Here is a 20,552-nt window from a genome sequence, read left to right on the forward strand (position 1 = left end):
ATTGAAGTGCATCGAAATTCTTGATTAAATACTGCGCCAGCACATATTAAATGCATTTCCTGAACAATTCATTGAATCAGTTTGCCAATAAACTTGGTCCTAAGCGCTCGTGCATGGCCTTTAGTCTGCATAATAGCCATAAAAAACAATATATATGTGTATTCGAAGTGTGTGCGCTTATTTCGGACCTGCAATCGTTAAATTATTGGGTTATCGTCGTCTTATCTATGTGACGAAAATCGAAACAACTCGTACACGAATATAAACGTGTTTCGGGCTAAATTCTGTGATTATACGACGACTTTTTTTGGCTTATCTTCTTCAATTTTGTTTTTGCTTTTTTATGTTAATTCCCAGCCCCGTTGAGGGTAGTCGGCATAGTCGGTGTTATAAATAACGCCGAATAGAAATTCGCTTTATCGGACATTCGGCAACAGTGTCATATAATCATAGTAGTTATTAGATGGCAATAACTTTGCGCTTGCTGATACGCTTGCATCGATAAGTCTATAAAAGGCGCTGCCATACTGGCCACAAAATTAGTTAACCGATTCCAATATTGTGGGTTATACGTGTCGGGTAAAACCCATCGATCATGAGACTGACCGCAACAGGAGTAGCGCTGCTACTTCTGGTATTCTATACCAATAATCCAAGTGGTACGTTCTCAAGGATAATACCGTGTGCCTCGTGATGTGATTGTGAAATTAAGCAAAGACAAAACTAAATAATTTAAATTATTAATTACTATTGTGAGGATACTATATAATGTGAAAAACTTTATGAAATGTGAATTAATAATTAACGAACAAAAGCTTTAAGTGCATGTGACTCCAATAAAATTGCAATTAATTTTATACAAAGTGCAGATATTGGATATCGCAAATAAGTGGATGAATTGTTAGATAACAGTCATGACTCATAATAACTTTATTTATAAAAATGCTTATCGATTTATAAAATAGCTAGCTAAACAGCTTTATAATGAACTCTGAACTGTAGTGCATAAAAAATCAAACTGAAAGTGTTTTAAATATATACATTTTATTAGTGGACAAGTGAAAGCGATAATGAATTACTTTAAAGTGTTTGAACACATAATTGTATTAATAAACTATAAGTACCCTAAGTATTATAACATGTTAATGGATTTATTTGGCATTATTATTAATAGATTATGCATTTTGGACTTTAAGTTGTTTACAGAACAAACAAAATCGCAGGTGGTCGAGTATATTTAGAGCACAGATTTATAGTATTTGATTAATTCCAATGAAATCTTAGAATCCACTTCTCTGCGCCGCTTTATATAATTGGTGCTTATGCAATCTGAATTATAGTATGTGCTTTACTCGTCCAATTAGCTATTATGTACCACATGCGGATGGTGTATACGAGACGTTGTAAAACGATCGGCGATAGCGATATTTGATTGCCGTCCATAAACAACAAGGCAACGAATTGTTTCAGCGATAAACTAGCCAGCAGATTAGCAATGAGCCAGAAACAGTTTTTTTAGGTTCGAATACTGTCGAAAACTGATGTGTAAAGATATAGCAGACGTTTCAGTTTCTAACATTTTACCCCAAAAATAGAAATAATTTTAAAATAACTAAGATATTGTTTGCTTTATTTGCGTAATTGACAATTATTTTTATAAAATGTTTTTAATTTAATTAAATTATTTATATTCAAAATGCTGTTCAATTTTTTGCAGTGTATACCAAGTACTAGATTACACTTTAAAGAGATTTGATTGCCAATCGAGCACCAGCAGTCTTAGGCGCTGATTCAATGACATATTTCTATCTATAAATACCATAATGACATTAGGGGGTTTTTAGTTTATATAGACAAATTTATTTCCACTTCATATACATTTATTTTTGACGAGAGTGGATAGGTGATGAATAATTGATATCAAACAATAAGTATATAATATAGATCACAAATACGATACGGAGTCAAGCAATAACATTAATCAATTTATCAAAGTTAAAAAGGAAATACCTTAAATATATGTATAAGCTTTGATGGCATGAAATAGATACGAAACAAAATCAATAGCCAAAAAAAATCTAAAAAATTGTTACTAATTATAAACTAAATTTAAAAATCAATCTCATTATGTCAACTTATTTCACTTACGTGTTTTTGGAACATCTAATCTAATCAAAAACTATGAATAAGAAATAATTTATTTATGCTATGTTGATCACTGCAGATGCTTGGACACACAGTTGGCACACGGGTCCAATCAACTGTTACAACTGCTCGAGTACAGAGGAGTGCGCTGCGAGCGCAGGGGCGTTAAGGAAATGTGCGAATAATGATGCCCAGAGTTGTGTGGCAGTGTTTCAGAATAACGTTGTCATCGAACGTGGATGCAGCGACAACCTCGAAGAGACCTGCGCCTCAGAAGGAAATTCATGCTATGAATGCCGGTCACATGGTTGCAACGATATCAAGGTTGACACCAATTTGATCGATTGCTTGCTCTGCGATGCTGACACCGATGAGAACTGTGTCTTCGACCACGAACTGGTCACGGATACACGCCGGTGCAATGAGCAGTGTATCACTGCTCTCTACCCACGCACTAGCGATGTGGGTGCTCCCTTGGAGCTGGTGCGCACTTGTCTCGATGATCTGGACTACGATGATCGCCAGTCTTGCGCTGCTGGTACATTGGAGAACTGTGTCGCATGCAGCAGCAATAAGTGTAACACGGCTGATATCGGAGTACGTGGTACCTGCAACTTTTGCACCAACGGCAACTGCAATAGTCTACAGTCGAAAACATGCCGCGCTGTGCCAGCCAATGACGAGAGAGAACAATGTTACATTGAAGTGGATGAGTCGGGTAATATCTCCGACTTGGGCTGCCTGAGTCAATACAATGTCAGCGATGCTAGTGTACTGCAAGGCGAGAAGCGTATCTGGACTTGCACTGGCGAGAATTGCAATGTGGTCTCTGCCCTGCCCACGCCCAAGACCTGCGTTCTCTGCAGCTCTCGCACTGCCGCCGATTGTGCTGTTGCCCCAAATCTGCTGGGCAGTGCTACGGAATGCTCGCATCCCTTGAACAGCGATTGTTATTCGCTGCTGCGTGATGATGGACACACGGAACGAGGTTGTGCCACAACGCTGGATTCGGAGGATTACCTTGGGTGCCAAAGTGGCAGTAATTCCACTAAGTGCACTACGTGCAACGGAGACAATTGCAACGTAAATGTAAGTGATCTCGATCAATAACTGAGTTGAACTTACACGTACACACATTATTAAGTATTATAGTAAAACATAAGAAGAAAAACTTCAATTACCCCTTCAAACAATAACACTGAAACAGGGATTTCATATTGAAATTAATATATTAAGAGGTGCTATTCATCCTTTTGCGAATTTCTTTACTAAAGAATATCCTCAAAAGCATAACCTAAATATATAGTATATATAAAAAAAAGGATTGACAGTGTAACGATCTGCACATGACCGTATAGTTTACTATGTTATCGGTAACAGAACCAGTTAATTTTTGATAATATTTCATACTGTTGCAATCACAACTTTAGCAGCCTAAGGTATTATAAACTCTTTACTTTATGCTAATTAACTTAACATTTATAAAAGAAGCCTTCAAATTAGGATACTTCATTCAAAGAAAGTCCTGTTCTTGATAATACCTGTGAACTCTTCACGTTCATTATACCACTTACTAACAATTTTGTTTTTTAATTCTTATCATTTTCATAAAATTAGAATTCACTTTCTAACATGTTTTCATCTGTCCTTGCAGATTCAACCTGCTGAGCGTTTGAGCTGTCATGTCTGCAACTCCGCCGAAGATGACAATTGCGAAACTTCACCCGATGCTTCCGCTCTCTGTGTGATACATCGTGTTGGACAACAGTGCGTGAGCAGCCTCGATCTGGATGGCAACACCGTGCGCGGCTGTGGCGATAGCTTGAGCTGTGTATCGACCGATTCGCAGAGTTGCCAACTCTGTTTGGGCGAGAACTGCAACACGGTGAATCTGCAGCGACGCAGCGATGGTCAGCCTGGTGGTTGGGGACAAGAGTTGCCACTGAGCTGTCTTAGCTGCAACGACACCACAGCCTGTGCTGCGAACTCGATTGATTCGGTTGCCTGTGCTACCAACTCGGAATATTGTGTGACTGTCTTTAGTGCAGCAGGTGAAGTACAGAGCCGTGGCTGCAGCGATGTGGTAGAGGCGGCTTTCAGTGCTTACTGCGATGCCAATGATGCCAACTGCCATAACTGCAACTCGAACAGTTGCAACAATGCCACCAGCATCGATAGCTACACTCAGTGCGTCTATTGCGAGTCGAGTGTCGATAGCAACTGCATTGCCGATGCTCAGTTGGTGACCAAAAGACGTCAGTGCAATGGCAAGTGCATGACGGCCTTCAAGCCAGTGACTGGAACTGATGGCTATGATCTGGTGCGTGGCTGTCTCGATGACAAGGATCCTGAGGATCAGGAACTCTGTGCTGCTGGCAGTGATAATAATTGCGTGGCCTGTGATGGCGATGCCTGTAATGTGGCTGAGATCGAGGTGGAAAGACTCAGTTGTTACGTATGCAATGATGAAGACAGTTGTACGGATCCCGATCAGGCTGTGTGTCTTAACTATAGTCCTTCGGATCGCTGTTACATGCTCTTCGATGACACTGCCTCTGTTACTGCGATGGGTTGTCGCTCGGATCTCGACGCCGACTATATTGAAGATAACTTCGTTTCCTTATACTTCTGTGAGGGCAATGGATGCAATTTCTTCACCAACATTCCCCAGCCCAACATTTGCAAGGTCTGCTCTTCATTTGACGATGAAAACTGTGCCGTCGATCCCAGCAAGATGACTGAATACGAGAACTGCAATGTGGTGCCCAACACTGGTTGTGTGACACGCGTACTTACTGGTAAATTAATTATTTAGTTGAAAGCATGATTCTTTATACTTATATTTTTGTAAATTATCTTTCCTTTAAGCATTCTGATACTGCAATTCAAGATCAAAGGGTTTTATACTAGTCAGCCATACATTTTTGCGTTCACAAAATTAAAAATATCCTATTGTAATCTTAAACTGAATGCTTAAAGTCTTTTAAGCTCAATCGGATTTTCTTCTCTTAGACAATTGCGGATAAATTTCTACTTAAAAATGAAAAAGATTCCCGGGATCTTGACATTTATTGGAATTTAAAATAATTTATGAATAATAATAATTCCTAACATTTAGCTTATGAACTTCAAAATCTTAAGGGTTATTAAGTTAGGTCAATGAATTTATTCACCTAAGGTAATTGTGAGAACTTTCAGTGCAGTTGCTTCCCTTTTGTTTTTAACTCAATACCTAAAATTCCAAATCTAAAATCCCCCTCCTGTCTTTTCAGACGGCTCCACGGCGCGTGGCTGCGTCAGCAACTTGGCCACCACTGCACAGAAGGCCTGCCTCCGAGACGAGGGCGACTGCGAAGTGTGCGAGGGCGAGATGTGCAACGCAAACATTTATCCCGAGGACCGACGAAGCTGCCATCGCTGCAACTCCCTGGATGATCCCAGTTGCGGATCATCGCCCAGTTTCACCAGCGTGTGTCCACGCTACGATCAATCGCAGGGTTGCAGCAGCAAGATTGTGAATGGCTACACATACCGTGGCTGCCAAACCGAATTCACCTGCAACGACTCCGACAAACAATACTGCCGTCTCTGCTCCGGTAGCGATAACTGCAATGTGGTCGATCTCGATGATCTGGTCATTGGTTACCCCGGCAAATGGACAACGCCACCAATCAACTGCTACACTTGCGAGGGATTTGCTTGCCAAGGCACAAGTCTGGGAGCTCTACAGAAGTGCGCCAACAATGACCAGCAGAACTGTGCCACAGTCTTTGCCACAAATGGATCTGTGGTGCTGCGTGGCTGCACCGATCAACTGTATGCCGATGAGGAAAACACGCAATACTGTGATGCGAATGGCGCCAACTGCAAGTTCTGCAAGTCCACGGGTTGCAACAATGCCCGATCTCTTGACACCTATGTGAACTGTGTGCTCTGCGATGGTTCCGAGCAGGCGGCATGTGTGCGCAGCATTGGCGACATCACACGGCAAACTTCCTGCCAGGGCAGCTGTTTCACTGGTCTCTATCCGAGATCGCGAAGCGTGGAGGATTCTCCATTCGAGCTGGCACGCGGTTGTCTCGATGATCTGGAATACGATGATCGTGAGGCTTGTGCTGCTGGCACTCTGGAGAATTGTGTGGCATGCACGGGCGCTGCTTGCAACACAGATGATGTACCTGAGCAGCGACTCAGCTGCAATTACTGCGCGGATGAGAGTTGTGCCGAGCTCACTGCTTTGATTTGCACTGCGTATAGGGAGAATGATCAGTGCTACATTCATGTAGGCGACCTGAAGATCGAGAGCGCGGGTTGTGCCAGCGATTTAGAGCGCACTTTCCTGACGGAGAATCGACGTGATTTGTATTTGTGCAGCGGCGACAATTGCAACACGAAGGACGTGCTCAACGAAGTTGGCGTTTCTTGTGCCCTCTGCAACTCGACAGCAGAATCAGGCTGCATTGCGGGTGAATCAATTTTAGCCCCAGTTTGTCAGCATTACTTGTATCCACAGTGTTACACGCACATCACAGAGGGTAAGTACAGCGCATTGAATATATATGTATGTAATAGGCAGATGTAGCCTTCTACGACTCCATAAAGAATACCTGTTAATAATCAATATGATCTCCGAGAAAATATCTGATTGTCTGTCCGTATGTCCTTATGATTCCTTACAATTTGTTTACAATCACATTGAATTCTTTTATATAGTTCAAATCTGGTCTTTATTTGATATATTCTGTAATCTTTAGTATATTTTGCATGTAGTAGTATATCGATAGTACTTAGTATTTTTCCGATACATTAATTTAGTATGTTTTAAGCACGGCTATGCGGGTAGCGGGTATCTCCCAGTCGAGCTGACTCGACTGCAACTCTTTTACTTATATCTTAACTAATTGTCGCTACTCCCCCATAGATGGCGTTGTGCAGCGTGGCTGTCTCATGGACACCGATGATGAGCTTTTTGATGACTGCTTGAGTGGCACCAGCGACACTTGCAGCACCTGCGACTCGAACAACTGCAACACGCAACTGTATCCCGCCGACTGGCAGAGCTGCTTGCGCTGCGACTCCAACAGCGATGCCAACTGCGAGAAGCAACCGGCGAGCTATGCCGAATACTGCTCCGTCTACCAGGCCGAAGAGGGTTGTGTTACCAGCTTGGAGAATGGACGCACGCGTCGTGGCTGCCAATCGGAATTGTCTTGCGATGTGAGTCAGCCGGGCAATTGTCGCTTCTGTGAGAACAACAATTGCAACTCGATCAATCTGGCTGCCAGCTATGTCGGCGAACCTGGCAAGTGGCAAGATCTGCCACTCAGCTGCCATGTGTGCACGGATGCGGCAAGTTGTGCTACTCTGGGCACTCCAAGCACCTGCGAGGGCAATAACAAACAGACCTGCAGCACAGTCTTCAATGAGGCAGGCGTTGTTGTGGCACGTGGCTGCAGCGACTCGGTGCTCACCGATCATGCCACTTACTGCGAGGCCAACGATGCCAGCTGCTTGCAGTGTAAGTCGAATGGCTGCAACAATGCTCAAAGCTTGGATGCGTACATCGAATGCTATCACTGCGATGCTGAGACCGATGAGGAGTGCGCCTGGGAGACGCCCCAGAAGACGCGACAGTGTCAGGGTCAGTGCATGACGGGTCTGTATCCACGCAGCTCTGCCTGGGACTCGGCTCTGCTGCCCACACGCGGCTGTCTTGATGATCTCGAGGAAGCTGATCGTGAACTCTGCTCGGCTGGCAATCATGCCAATTGCACTGCCTGCTCCACAGCACTTTGCAACACAGCCAACGTGATTGCCACCGCACAGGAGTGCTACAAGTGCACCTCGAACGATTGTGCAGACATGAGTTCTGGTAAATGTGTCGCTTATAGGGAGCACCATCAATGTTACACAGCTTTTGATACAAACGACATCATTGCCATGGGTTGTGCCAGTGACTTTGAGACACAGGTCGTCGCTGAGTTGGTGGCTCAACAGCGTCTCCTCGTCTGCGATGGACAGAACTGCAACAATCCCTCGATTGCCATACCCGAACCCAACACCTGTCTGCAATGCAGTTCGCTCAACGACACTCGCTGTGCCACGAATCCCAATCAACTACTCACCACCGACATCTGCTCCCAACTGCCTTACACGCAGTGTATCACCCACATTGATGCTGCTGGCGTGACAACACGTGGCTGCCTGGCCACCGTGGCTGGTGATGATTTCTCCAGCTGCTTGGCAGGAACTTCCGACCGCTGCGACATCTGCACGGGCAGCAACTGCAACGGACTGAGCGTCTTCCCAGCGAATCGTCGTCGCTGCTATCAATGCGACTCGTCGTCCACGCCAGCTTGCGCCAGTGCTCCGAGCAGCAGCACCGTGTGTCCCATATACGATGCCGAAGATAGCTGTGTTACTACGCTGATCAATGATGTCACCTATCGCGGCTGCAGCTCCAGTTTGAGCTGCTCCGATCCCAGCGATGCGACCACCTGTCGTATTTGCAGCGATGCCGATGGTTGCAACACCGTCGATCTGGAGCGCCTCCACACGCATGGCAATCCTGGCGTTTGGCAAGAGACTCCCATTCAGTGCTTGGCCTGTTCTAGTGCCGAGGGATGCAGCAACGGCGGAGGAGTGCTGGAGACGTGCGTGGGCCTGGATAATTGTGTGACTGTGTTTGATGCCAGCGATGCGGTCACTTCGCGCAGCTGTTATTCCAATCTCGATGCTACTTCCACCAGCTATTGCGATGCACAGCCCGAGAATTGTCCACGCTGCAACTCTAACGGCTGCAACGTGGCTGACTCCCTAGAGAGCTATGTGGAGTGTCTTGTCTGCGACTCGACCTCGAATGCTGATTGTGTGAACGATGTGAGTGCTGTGACGAAGACACGACAGTGCTACAAGGGATGTCTGACTGCCTTCCGACCACTGTTCAACGAGTCCTCAGATCCCAGTTATGCGTTGGTGCGCAATTGCCAGGACGACAAAGAGGCAGAGGATAGCGCCTCATGCGGCACAGCTGACAATCAATTGTGCACTGTTTGCAACGATGCCAAGTGCAACACGGCTGATCTAGTTGACAGCAGACTGAGCTGCTTGAGTTGCCAGGGCGATGGCTGCCAAAATCCCCAGCCAGCTAGTTGCGCCACCTATCGGTCGGCAGATGCATGCTACATTCAGTTCGATGAGACGCGCTCGGTTGTCGCTCAGGGCTGCCTCAGTGAGTTCAGCAATGCAGACATTTATTTGCTGAGACTCCGCCAGCGTCTGATCAGCTGTGAGAACAACAATTGCAACACCCTTGAATCGCTGCCCGATCCTCAGAGTTGTGTGCTGTGCAGCTCTCGCACCGATAACAATTGTGCCGTGACTCCTGCCAGTGTGACAAGTGCCACAACTTGCTCTCAGCTTGGTCTTACGCAGTGTTATACCCGGGTGCTCTCCGATGGCTCCACGGAGCGTGGTTGCCTCTCGAGTCTGGAGGATGAACAGTTTCTGGGCTGCTACAATGGCACAGCCAACGATTGCAGCTCTTGCGTGGGCAACTCTTGCAACAATCAGGTGTATCCAAGCGATCGCCGCTCGTGCCACATTTGCAACTCGGAGAGCGACGGCAACTGCGAGTCGACACCCAACAGTCTCGCTTTGTGCCCCCTTTATGCCGAAAACGACCAATGTGTGACCAATTTGCGCAATGGCATTACTTACAGAAGCTGTGGCAGCTCGCTCACTTGTGAACCCAACAGCAAGAGCTGTGTATACTGCGAAGGCGATGGCTGCAACGTGGCCGATCTCTCTGCGTCGGATGATGACAATCACGGCAAGTGGCAAGATCTGCCACTCAGTTGTCTTACCTGCCAGGATGCAACCTGCCAGCAGACAACAATCGAGAGTGCACGCTGTGCGGACAACAACGAACAGGATTGTGTCACCGTCTTTAACGAAGCCGGAGTTGTGGTGCGACGAGGCTGCGAGGATGCCGTCGAACAGGATGAAGAGCTGGCCAGCTATTGCGGCACCAATGCCGCAAACTGTCCTATCTGCAAGTCGAGTGACTGCAACAATGCCACAGCCTTGACGCAGTACAACAGTTGCATCTACTGTGATTCGTACAAGGATTTGACTTGTCTCTGGGACGCCACAAACACGAGGCACAAGCGTCGTCAGTGCCAAGGCGATTGTATGACTGCGCTGCACGGTGCCGAGGATTCGGGCTACGATCTGATACGCACTTGCCTGGACGACAAGGAGCCGGCGGATCAGCTTACCTGTCAAGCTGGTACTGATGCCACTTGCGCCGCTTGTACTGGAGAAGCTTGCAACGTGGTGACTTTGCCAGCGGAACGCACGAGCTGTTATCATTGTGGTGACGATGTTGATTGCGAGGATCCTGTGACAAGATTGTGCGACATTTACAAACCCAACGACAGCTGCTACTTGTGGGTGGACAATGACAACGATATCAGGCAATTGGGTTGTGTGAGCTCGTTCCGCAATCAGGATGTGGAAACATTGATCAAGACAAAGCGCGTTCAAGTCTGCGAGGGCAACAACTGCAACACGCCTCAGCTACAGTCGCCTGTTAGGTGCGCCGTGTGCAACTCACGTACCAATGCCTCTTGTGCCACAACTCCGCTGGCCGTGGACAACTTTGAGGTGTGCAGCCAGTTCCCTTACACACACTGTGTCACCCAACTGGATGATGGTAAATTTGCAATATTCTTAAGAGAATATTCAATTCATTTTATTAAACTTCGTTCTTCCATTTGCAGAAGGTGCCACCATTCGCGGCTGCCTCTTTGATTTGCCACAAACCGATTTTGCCAACTGCCTTCTGGGCAACGATCCCAACTGCGAAATTTGCTCTGAGGACGGCTGCAATCGTGAGGTGAGTTTAACAATATTGTAAAGAGTACTCGACTTAAAGTTGCGCTTAGTTCGTCACCTCAAATCAGACGAAGTTTTTCGGTTTGGCAACAATTATGTTCTTTTGAATGTTTGTTTTTACAATTGCCATTCTTTTTTAATTGACTTGCAGATCTTCCCTGCTGATCGCCAACGCTGCTATACCTGCAGCTCTGCGGACGACAGCAGTTGCGAGTCAGACCCCAGCCGCAGCTCAGCCTGTCCCTGGGTCAGTCAGTGGGAGACGTGCCAGACCAATCTGCAGAACAATGTGACTACTCGAGGCTGCAGCAGCATCATACTCTGCGACAACGATGACTATCGTAACTGCCGCAGTTGTGTGGGCAGCGAGTGCAACTCGATTGATCTGGCTAATCATGTGGATGATGGACAGCACGGACTCTTCCAGGCGCTGCCGCTCAAGTGTCACACATGCGAGGGCGACCATTGCCACAACTCCCTGGGACCGGCTACTGAGTGTACACGCAATGTGGAACAGGACTGCAAGACGGTCTTCGAGGAGGATGGCGAGACAGTTCGTCGTCGTGGCTGTTCCGACGATGTGGATAACTACGAGGATCGCTATTGTCGCCAGCACCCGGAGCTGTGCTTCACGTGCAAGTCGAACGAGTGCAACGATGCCTGGCAAGTCTCCGAGTACACCAGTTGTCTGTACTGCAACTCAGAGTCCGAAGACGAGTGCGTCACGTATCCGCAGAGCACTGAGGTTGCCACACGCCAGTGCAAGGGCAAATGTCTGGTTGCCTTGCTGGAGAACAAGCAGCTGTTGCGTAGTTGTGTGGACGATAAGGAGGCCTTCGATCGTGCTGCCTGCAGCAGCGATGAGAGCGGCACCAACTGTGCCACCTGCGAGGATGGCAGGTGCAACACTTTCTCCTTCCCAGCGGATCGCCTGAGCTGTCACGTCTGCACGGGCACAGGCTGCACCTCGAGTCGCACATCCGCTTGTCTGGCCTACGATGAGAATGACTTCTGTTTCGCCAAGTACAACGATGGCGCCGTTGAGTTGATGGGTTGCGCTAGCAGCCAGAATGAGACCGATTTGGAGCAGTGGCGTCTGACGAATGTGCTCTACGAGTGCGAGAGCGCCGATTGCAATGATCTCACTCGCCTGCCAGCGAGTGGCGAGTGCATTGCCTGCGACTCCAGCCGAACGCCCAACTGTGCTCAGTCGCCTAGTGATGTGGAGACCACTGTTACCTGCCACGCCCCCTTGTCCGATTGTGTGACACGGCTGGAGAATGGTAACACCATTCGTGGTTGCCTCAGCAGCTTGAGCACTACCGATGGTAATGCTTGTGTCGCCAATGGCACTTGTGCCTCTTGTGCTGGTGGCAAGTGCAACGTGGAGGTATTCCCCGCTAATCGTCGCAGGTGTCACATCTGTAACTCGGTGGCCAACTCCAATTGCGCCGATGATCCCAACAGTCTGGCCATTTGTCCCGTCTATGCTGCCGACGACACTTGTGTCGCCACCTTGGGCTCGGACTCATACCTGCAACGCGGTTGTGGTAGTCAGCTGGAGTGCGAGGTCGATGATGAGGATCATTGCCAGGTGTGCAGCACGGATGGCTGCAACACGAACAAGTTGAACGGAGCTGCCACGATCGGTGGCATTGGCCTCGTCCTCACGCTCGTTGTGTCGCTCATCGTCAGCAACTTCCACTGATCGCTGATCGCTAAACCCTGATTCGCCATAGCTTGTATAGTAGTTAAAGCCATAGATGTATATATGATATCCCCTAAAACCCCGACATCAATTAAATTAAAACGAAAGTATTTTAAAATAGTTGTCAATCTTTTTATTTCTTGCAATAATTACTTTATTTTAATTAACTGAGACTGAGTGCAGATTAATTCTTTTATTTCAGTTAAATTTACAGTGTTGTTTGATAGTATTCAGAAAATATCCGAAAATGAGTGAAAAAGCTGCAGTAATAAACACATTTAATCAAAAATTTTCGCTGGCGCCATCTAGCGCTCACTGCTTAAAGCAAGTTAGTGCTTCTCAATGGTAATTCAATCGACAGTCTCAACTTGAATTCCCAATTGGATATTGGATATCAGCAATAAGACTCATTAACGAATAATATTGGTAATTCGATAATTTTTTTGATTTCTTGCAGTCTGAAAACTTAAATAAATTAATATCAAACAAAGCTAATTCATAAAATATGTATGTAAAAGTCTTTACAAATTTAATGAAGTAAAAATGAATGAAAATATTATTAAATTGTACTAATCAAAATAGTTTATATTTTCAGACTGCTTCCTTTATACTTACTTACTGAGTCAGCAGCAATCTTTTCATCTACAGCAGTAGCATACAGCACTCAAAAGGCATGCGTATACGTAACGTAATAAACAAGGGAGAATTGAAGAACATTTTCTGAAGATAGTCACAGGCAATCTAAAGTAATCAAATGGTAAATGCCCCATAGCATACACTAAGCTTCTGATTTATCCAATTTGCTAGTAAGTTGAGTTGCTATTTTGTAATTGGCCAGTTAATGGCCCAACATAAATCCAAACCGCAATTGCTTCTTGCCTTTGCTGGCAATTAAAAGCAAATCAAATGGCAAGGCGACAAGCTTCTGCTCGGTTTTGGGGTATTTTTTTTTTTTTTCATAGCAATTGTGATAAGTTGTAGAGTATACCACTGTCAGCTGGACATCTTGATGGCAATTGTCGTTGACAAATTGAGGAAACATTGCCGAGCCATTTAACAAATCTGATGCTCTCTATTATTCTGTAATTTAGAATATACCTGAAATTCAATTTGTTCTTTGCTCGCTATTCATTGCTCGTTGAACTGAAGCTTCTTCGATTATTTGCATTTTACTTCCAATGGTTGCGCTTTGCAATTTCTTCAAATAGAAAGCAGTATGAGGCATTTTGTCGGTTGGCAAGTTTTACTTTTCAACTTTAACCAAGCGCAAAATTGACGTGGCAGACATGCGAGTATGAGCCTGGAGATGGTTTGAGAATAGAGTGGGCAAGCGAAATATGTAAACATGTGTTAAGGAAATAATATTAAGTTTTCTGGACTAAACGTGAACCTAAAAGCCTTGTCTACAATTTAAAGGCAGTAATTTAATTAGATTGGTGACGAAATTCAACATTTATTTAGGGATTCTTCAAAAATATTTTTGTTTTTTTTTTATTTTGTTTTCGTCGCTATATCCGGTTGAATTCTCAAAACATTCGTCGGTATAAGCGGATAGTCGCTAAAAGCGGAGACTTATTAAGCGGAAGCCCTTTCATATAAGTTTGTAAGGGGTCCAACCAATCCATCGAGTTTTCGTCGCAATAACCGGACGGACACTATAAGCGGATTCTACTGTATGTATATATACTTTACAATTTGTCACTCTTTAATTTTATCTTGCTCCCAAATATTTTAAGTTATACACCCATTTTTGTAATATTGCGAAATTATCTCTTTAACTTTAATTCGTATAAATTGCGGAATATTTTCCTATTCACTCAGTTCGCACATGAAATTCTTTAGGAAATCTTATCAAATATAAATAGAGAGTTTATGTTGCGATTCTATTTAATTTCAGTTTGATTTAACAACATTTAAACATAATTTTTTTTTAATTAAGGTACATAATACACGTAATATAAATAACATAAACAGTATAGCGATACCAACGCAATTGAGGTAATATATATAATATACATGTCATACAATTCCCGAAATCCAGCTCATCAAATGAGGTAATATAAATAATATAAACAAAATTCGCGAAAATATGACATGTATGACATGTATGACATGTATAACGTGTATGACATGTATGACATGTATGACATGTATGACATGTATGACATGTATGACATGTATGACGTGTTTTACATGTATGACATGTATGACATGTGTGACATGTATGACGTGTATGACGTGTATGACATGTATACCGCAATATTTTGCTTTTATTCAAAATGAGTAGCAGTTATCTCATGTCTCGACTGCAACTTTCGCGAATTGCGTTTATTTTATTTATATTACATGTATGACATGTACGACGTGTATCACGTGTATGACATGTATGACATGTATGACAAGTATGACATGTATGACATGTATGACATGTATGACATGTATAACATGTATGACATGTATGACGTGTATGACGTGTATGACATGTATGACGTGTATCACGTGTATGACATGTATGACATGTATGACATGTATGACATGTATGACAAGTATGACAAGTATGACATGTATGACATGTATAACATGTATGACATGTATGACGTGTATGACGTGTATGACATGTATGACATGTATGACATGTATGACATGTATGACATGTATGACAAGTATGACGTGTATGACATGTATGACATTTATGACATGTATGACATGTATGACATGTATGACGTGTATGACGTGTATGACATGTATGACGTGTATGACGTGTATGACATGTATGACGTGTATTACATGTATGACATGTATGACGTGTATGACGTGTATGACATGTATGACGTGTATGACGTGTATGACATGTATGACGTGTATTACATGTATGACATGTCAAACAATTCCCAAAATTCCCTCTTCAATTGAGGTAGTATAAATAATATAAACGCAATTCGCGAAAATATAACAATAATTAATACACATATAGAAGTAGGACGATGTTGCGAAAATCATAATGAACAATAATTTATAGATATGTATGTAAAGTATTTTATTAAAAGTAAATTAATTGTTTATTATAAATCGTGAAAACTTGAATGAGTGAATAATACTACGCATTATATTTTATAACTACGACTTTTTTGCAGCAACGACTTAACACCTTCGCGACTTTTCAAGGAGTGAAGTGCGTTCGCAACTCTTGTTCTTCTTCATATTTAACAGAGTGCATGAGCTGCCGGATCGCTAAACTTATTATTAACAGAAGTGACCTGTTCACATTCGGCCCTCCTGATCTTCTTCATCTGTCCCAGATGACAGTAACTCCTCGTTGTCCATCACAAACCTCCAGAGCTTCATATTGTCGCAGCTAGAAGCAGTGATATTAGGCCCTTCAACATCAGCTGCCTTACGAACATCATATCGCCCATTTCCCTTCGCCTTTGTTATCTCGTATGGACCAAGATACTCGCTTGCCAGCTTGCGTCCGGCGACAAATTGCGTTCTTTTTATGGCGACCAGATCTCCAACTTTATATGTCTGCTCTAGCCGGCGCTTCTTGTCGAAATTGCGTTTGTAGACCTGCTGTGTCTGCTCTATATTTCGTCTCGCCTCCTCACGTTGCTTTTGACGCTCATTGTTGAATTGACAGACCATCTCCTCCTCTAACATCTGCAGTAACAGATCTTCGGATTGATTATGCATTTTTGCGCCAAAAAGTACTTCAAACGGAGACATCTTTAAAGATGCATGTACATGTGAGTTGATGGCTTTCTGAACTGCGGCGACGTGCTTGAACCACTTGTCTGGCTCACTTGTTGACAGTTTTGATATGATCGACAAAATTGTTCGGTTAACCCGTTCAACCTGTCCGTTACCTCTTGCCACGCCTGTCGTCGTCTTTACGTGGTCTACCTTCATCTCGTCAAGGAATTGTTGAAATCCATCCGATGTGAATGCTGCTCCTCTGTCCGTAATAATACGCTGGGGCAGCCCGAACACATTGGACCATTCGTTCAACCTCTTCACAACTTCCTCATGACCAGTCGACTTGGTTGGAAACAGCCATACGAACTTGCTGAATCCATCTACTGCCGCCAAAATGTACTTATATTGCTTAGCAGATGCATCCATGGGACCTAAATGATCCAGATGTAATGTGTGTAAGGGAGCATCGCCTTTGTCGATCGTGTTTAGAAAACCCTCTTGTTTTCCCAATTTCTTACTGTGAATTATACATTTTATGCAATTAGAGATCAAATTAATTGTCTTACTCTCCACATGTGGGATCCAGAATTGCTGCTGGATAGCATGCATCGTCTTTTGTGTCGAAAAATGACCAACTTCGTGTGCTGTTTGAATAACCTCCCGCTCCAGTGACCTTGGAACAGCTAGTAATTCGCTTCCATTAACATTTTTGAAAAGAACGCCCCCTTTCAGCTTAAATTCTTTATAAGGTCGTTCTTTAACGATTTCTATGATCGCCTTCATAAAATCGTCTTGTTGTTGCGCTTTCCTTATGCGAGCTGTCAGTTCGGTCGTTACCACCATACAGGAATTTGGGAAACGACTAAGAAAGTCTACATGCTGCATTCTATTCCCAGGGCGGTGTTCTGTTTCAAAACTGAAATCCTGCAAGTACAATATCCATTGCCCAACTTCTCGTGGAACCTCCTGTTTTTTTTTGTTGTAGCCTTAAATGCGGCGCAGTCCGTCAGCAGCTTAAAGTTAACACCCAGCAAGTAGGGTCTAAACTTTTTGATGGCTAAATAGGCTGCTTTGACCTCTAAGTAATAGCTGTGTCTTTTTGATTCGGCGTCCGTCGTTTTCTTACTCCCAATAGTAAATCGGGTGCATCTTGCCCTCGAACAACTGCAGTAATACAGCTCCAAAACCGTCTTTAGAGGCATCAGTGTAGAGCTCGGTCGGGGCATCTCTTGAGTAAATATGCAATACCGGTTCCTTCGTCAGTATATCCTTCAACTGCTGCATTGCCTGTAGTTCTGCCGTACCAATATGGAAATCTGCTCCCTTCTTTAAAAGATCAGTTAACGGGCGTGCAATGTGAGCATATCCGCGAACGAATTTTCTGAAGAATCCCGTCAATCCCAGAAATGACTGTACTGCTTTGATATTCTTCGGCGTGTTGAAATGGCTGACTGCTACAGTTTTCTCCTTTCCCGGCCAAATTTTACCAGCCTCTATTGTGTGGCCCAGAAAATTGATTTTGTTTTGCATAAAGCTGCACTTCTTCCATTTAATTTTTAAGCCATACTGCGCTGCTGTCTCCAAAACTCGTCTGGTCTTCTGCAAGCATACCTCAGGCGACTCGGCGTATATGATTATATCATCCATGTACAGCTGCATGTCTCCAGAGTTTATAAGGTTCTGGAATACAAACTGAACAAACCTTATGAAAGCAGCTGGCGAATTTTTAAAACCAAACGGCGTTTTATTAAATTCGTAAAGCCCTTCACGTGTAACGAAAGCTGTCATCCATTTGCTTTCTTCTTGAATTGGCACGTGGAAATAGCCATTCTCCAAATCCATTATTGTATACCAACGTGCAGCCTGCAAACTCTCAAGCACTTCCTCCATCAGTGGCACCGGAAAACAATCCATCAGTACCATGCTGTTAAGTTTTCTGTAGTCGACGCATACTCGCAGTGTGCCGTCCTTTTTTTTAACCACAACTACTCGGCTCGCAACATTTGACGACGATTTGCGTACGACTCCGTGATCAATCCACTCTTCTACTTGCTTCTGTACAGCGGCAGCTTCATCTGGTGATAACCGAGCAGGTGGATGGCGAAACGGCTTAACCACTCCATCTGGCACTATCTTTAGCTCGACAGGACACTGTTTAACAACTTGCGGCGGCTTCTCGTAGGTGTCCTCTATCAACTGCTCGACAGGCTTTCGATATTTTGGCGAAACTGTAAAAGAAGACTCTTCGCAAATATTATAAACGTCATACTCATCATTATGCATCGAGCTTCCTTCCATATTCAAAAAAGTATATCCTCGTTTGTCAGCCACCATGCGAAATTTATTGATGAAATCGTACCCTAGCAGTACATCGTATTCCATTTTATTGCTAGGCACAACAATAAAATTTTGGTCAGTTGACAGCCGATCGACCACTACTTGCGCGTTGAAACATCCAGTTGGTTGTGTCGTGGCATTGCCCAATCCACGCAATACTGAGGTAGTCTTAGTAAGCTCTACGTTCTTCATTTGATCTACGATATTTGCCTTTATCAACGTCACATCCGATCCTGTGTCCACCAGACAGTCTACTACAAGATTGTTGACTTTTATCTTTTTGGTGCGGCTGTTCTCGTTTATAACTTTATTAACTTTCTCAACTTTTGTAGGACAATTACGCGAAATATGACCCTCTCGATTGCAACTAAAGCATTTTGTGCTGGCATTGCAATCCTTTCTTTTATGCTCTGTCGAACCGCAATTATAGCAATGCTCTTTTTTTCCAGCTGACGTCATTTGCTTGTTGTTAACATTCGTTTTCTGTTGCTCACTCTTCTTTTCATTCACATTCAGCTTATCGTAAATCTCAAACTCTTCTTTCAATGACTTAAGTGACTTACATCGCAACATACTGCACTTATATTCATTTTTAATATCGAGTCCATTTACTATGTGATTAATTACAGCAATATCTTCAATGTCCCCAAGTGCAGCTATCTTCCTCATTTGCAACATGTACTCGTGCATTGACTCATCTTTCTTCTTCTTTCTATCCTGCAGCTTCTTGTGTAAATCTGCACTATTGACACTGCATGCAAACTCTTCGATCACACTACGTTTCAGTTCTTCGTAACCGCACACATCTTCAGACTCCAGGAATAGCTTGGCTGTTCCAACCATCTTGCCTCTGGCTTGTACATATTTCTGTTTTTCTGAAAGCTCGTAGGCATCCGCATTTCTTTCGAAAATTTCAAACCACTTTTTAACTGGTATCGATTTTCCATCGTAATCGGCCACAACTTTTTCAAACTTATCGGCTGCAATCTTAATCTGGCCACTTTGTTTTTCATCAACTTCTATTTTCAAACTTAACAGCTGCAGCATTTGGTCAACTTTGTCAGATACACTGCTGGTCACTCTTTTTTCATTTTCCTCTTCCATTTCGTTCTCTACCACAAGTTCTAATTTCGACGTCACCTCTTCTTCTGCTTCTTCGTGTTGTACATACGTTTTCTTTGCCAGCGTTTTTTTTGTTTTTCTTTACTGGCGTATTCAGTGTAGCCATTGTGTATGTATCCCGCGACGCAGAAACGCAATTACGCAGATGATCACCAAAATTGAATTTTTTGCAACTTCCACTGTAGTACAACTGCTTATTGGATTCGGACTTTTCAACTTATTTTGAAATAAGAGCTTCAACGTACAAGACCCTATTTCACAACTTTGCAACTGTTCCGTCTATCCGTATTTTTAGCAACAACTTTCAATTTTTCACACACAAGACTCACGACCGATTGAGCCCCCAAATGTAAAGTATTTTATTAAAAGTAAATTAATTGTTTATTATAAATCGTGAAAACTTGAATGAGTGAATAATACTACGCATTATATTTTATAACTACGACTTTTTTGCAGCAACGACTTAACACCTTCGCGACTTTTCAAGGAGTTAAGTGCGTTCGCAACTCTTGTTCTTCTTCATATTTAACAGAGTGCATGAGCTGCCGGATCGCTAAACTTATTATTAACAGAAGTGACCTGTTTACATGTATATTAACTATATTATAAATAGAAAAACGGATAGCGATACCTGTTGGTATCTCTTAAT

General features: G+C 43.8%; 1 protein-coding gene across 1 annotated transcript; it reads left to right on the forward strand.

Moving 5' to 3' along the window:
• Positions 1–157: 157 nt before the first annotated feature.
• LOC132788979 (uncharacterized) lies at positions 158–12,871 on the forward strand. Its single transcript, XM_060796687.1, has 7 exons — positions 158–659; positions 2,225–3,234; positions 3,800–4,943; positions 5,418–6,680; positions 7,067–10,861; positions 10,929–11,044; positions 11,195–12,871. The coding sequence occupies exons 1-7, from the start codon at positions 596–598 to the stop codon at positions 12,749–12,751; spliced, it is 8,949 nt and encodes a 2,982-aa protein (XP_060652670.1). The 5' UTR covers positions 158–595; the 3' UTR covers positions 12,752–12,871.
• The last annotated feature ends 7,681 nt before the right edge of the window (positions 12,872–20,552 follow it).

The sequence above is a fragment of the Drosophila nasuta genome, chromosome 3 (genome assembly GCF_023558535.2).
Source record: "Drosophila nasuta strain 15112-1781.00 chromosome 3, ASM2355853v1, whole genome shotgun sequence".
NCBI lineage: Eukaryota > Metazoa > Arthropoda > Insecta > Diptera > Drosophilidae > Drosophila > Drosophila nasuta.

Bases quoted from the DNA above. Each gene is read 5' to 3' on its own strand.
- LOC132788979 (XM_060796687.1), top strand. From the start codon at position 596: ATGAGACTGACCGCAACAGGAGTAGCGCTGCTACTTCTGGTATTCTAT. The intron at 660-2,224 runs GTACGTTCTCAA...TGATCACTGCAG, and splicing joins CTATACCAATAATCCAAGTG to ATGCTTGGACACACAGTTGG. The intron at 3,235-3,799 runs GTAAGTGATCTC...CTGTCCTTGCAG, and splicing joins GAGACAATTGCAACGTAAAT to ATTCAACCTGCTGAGCGTTT.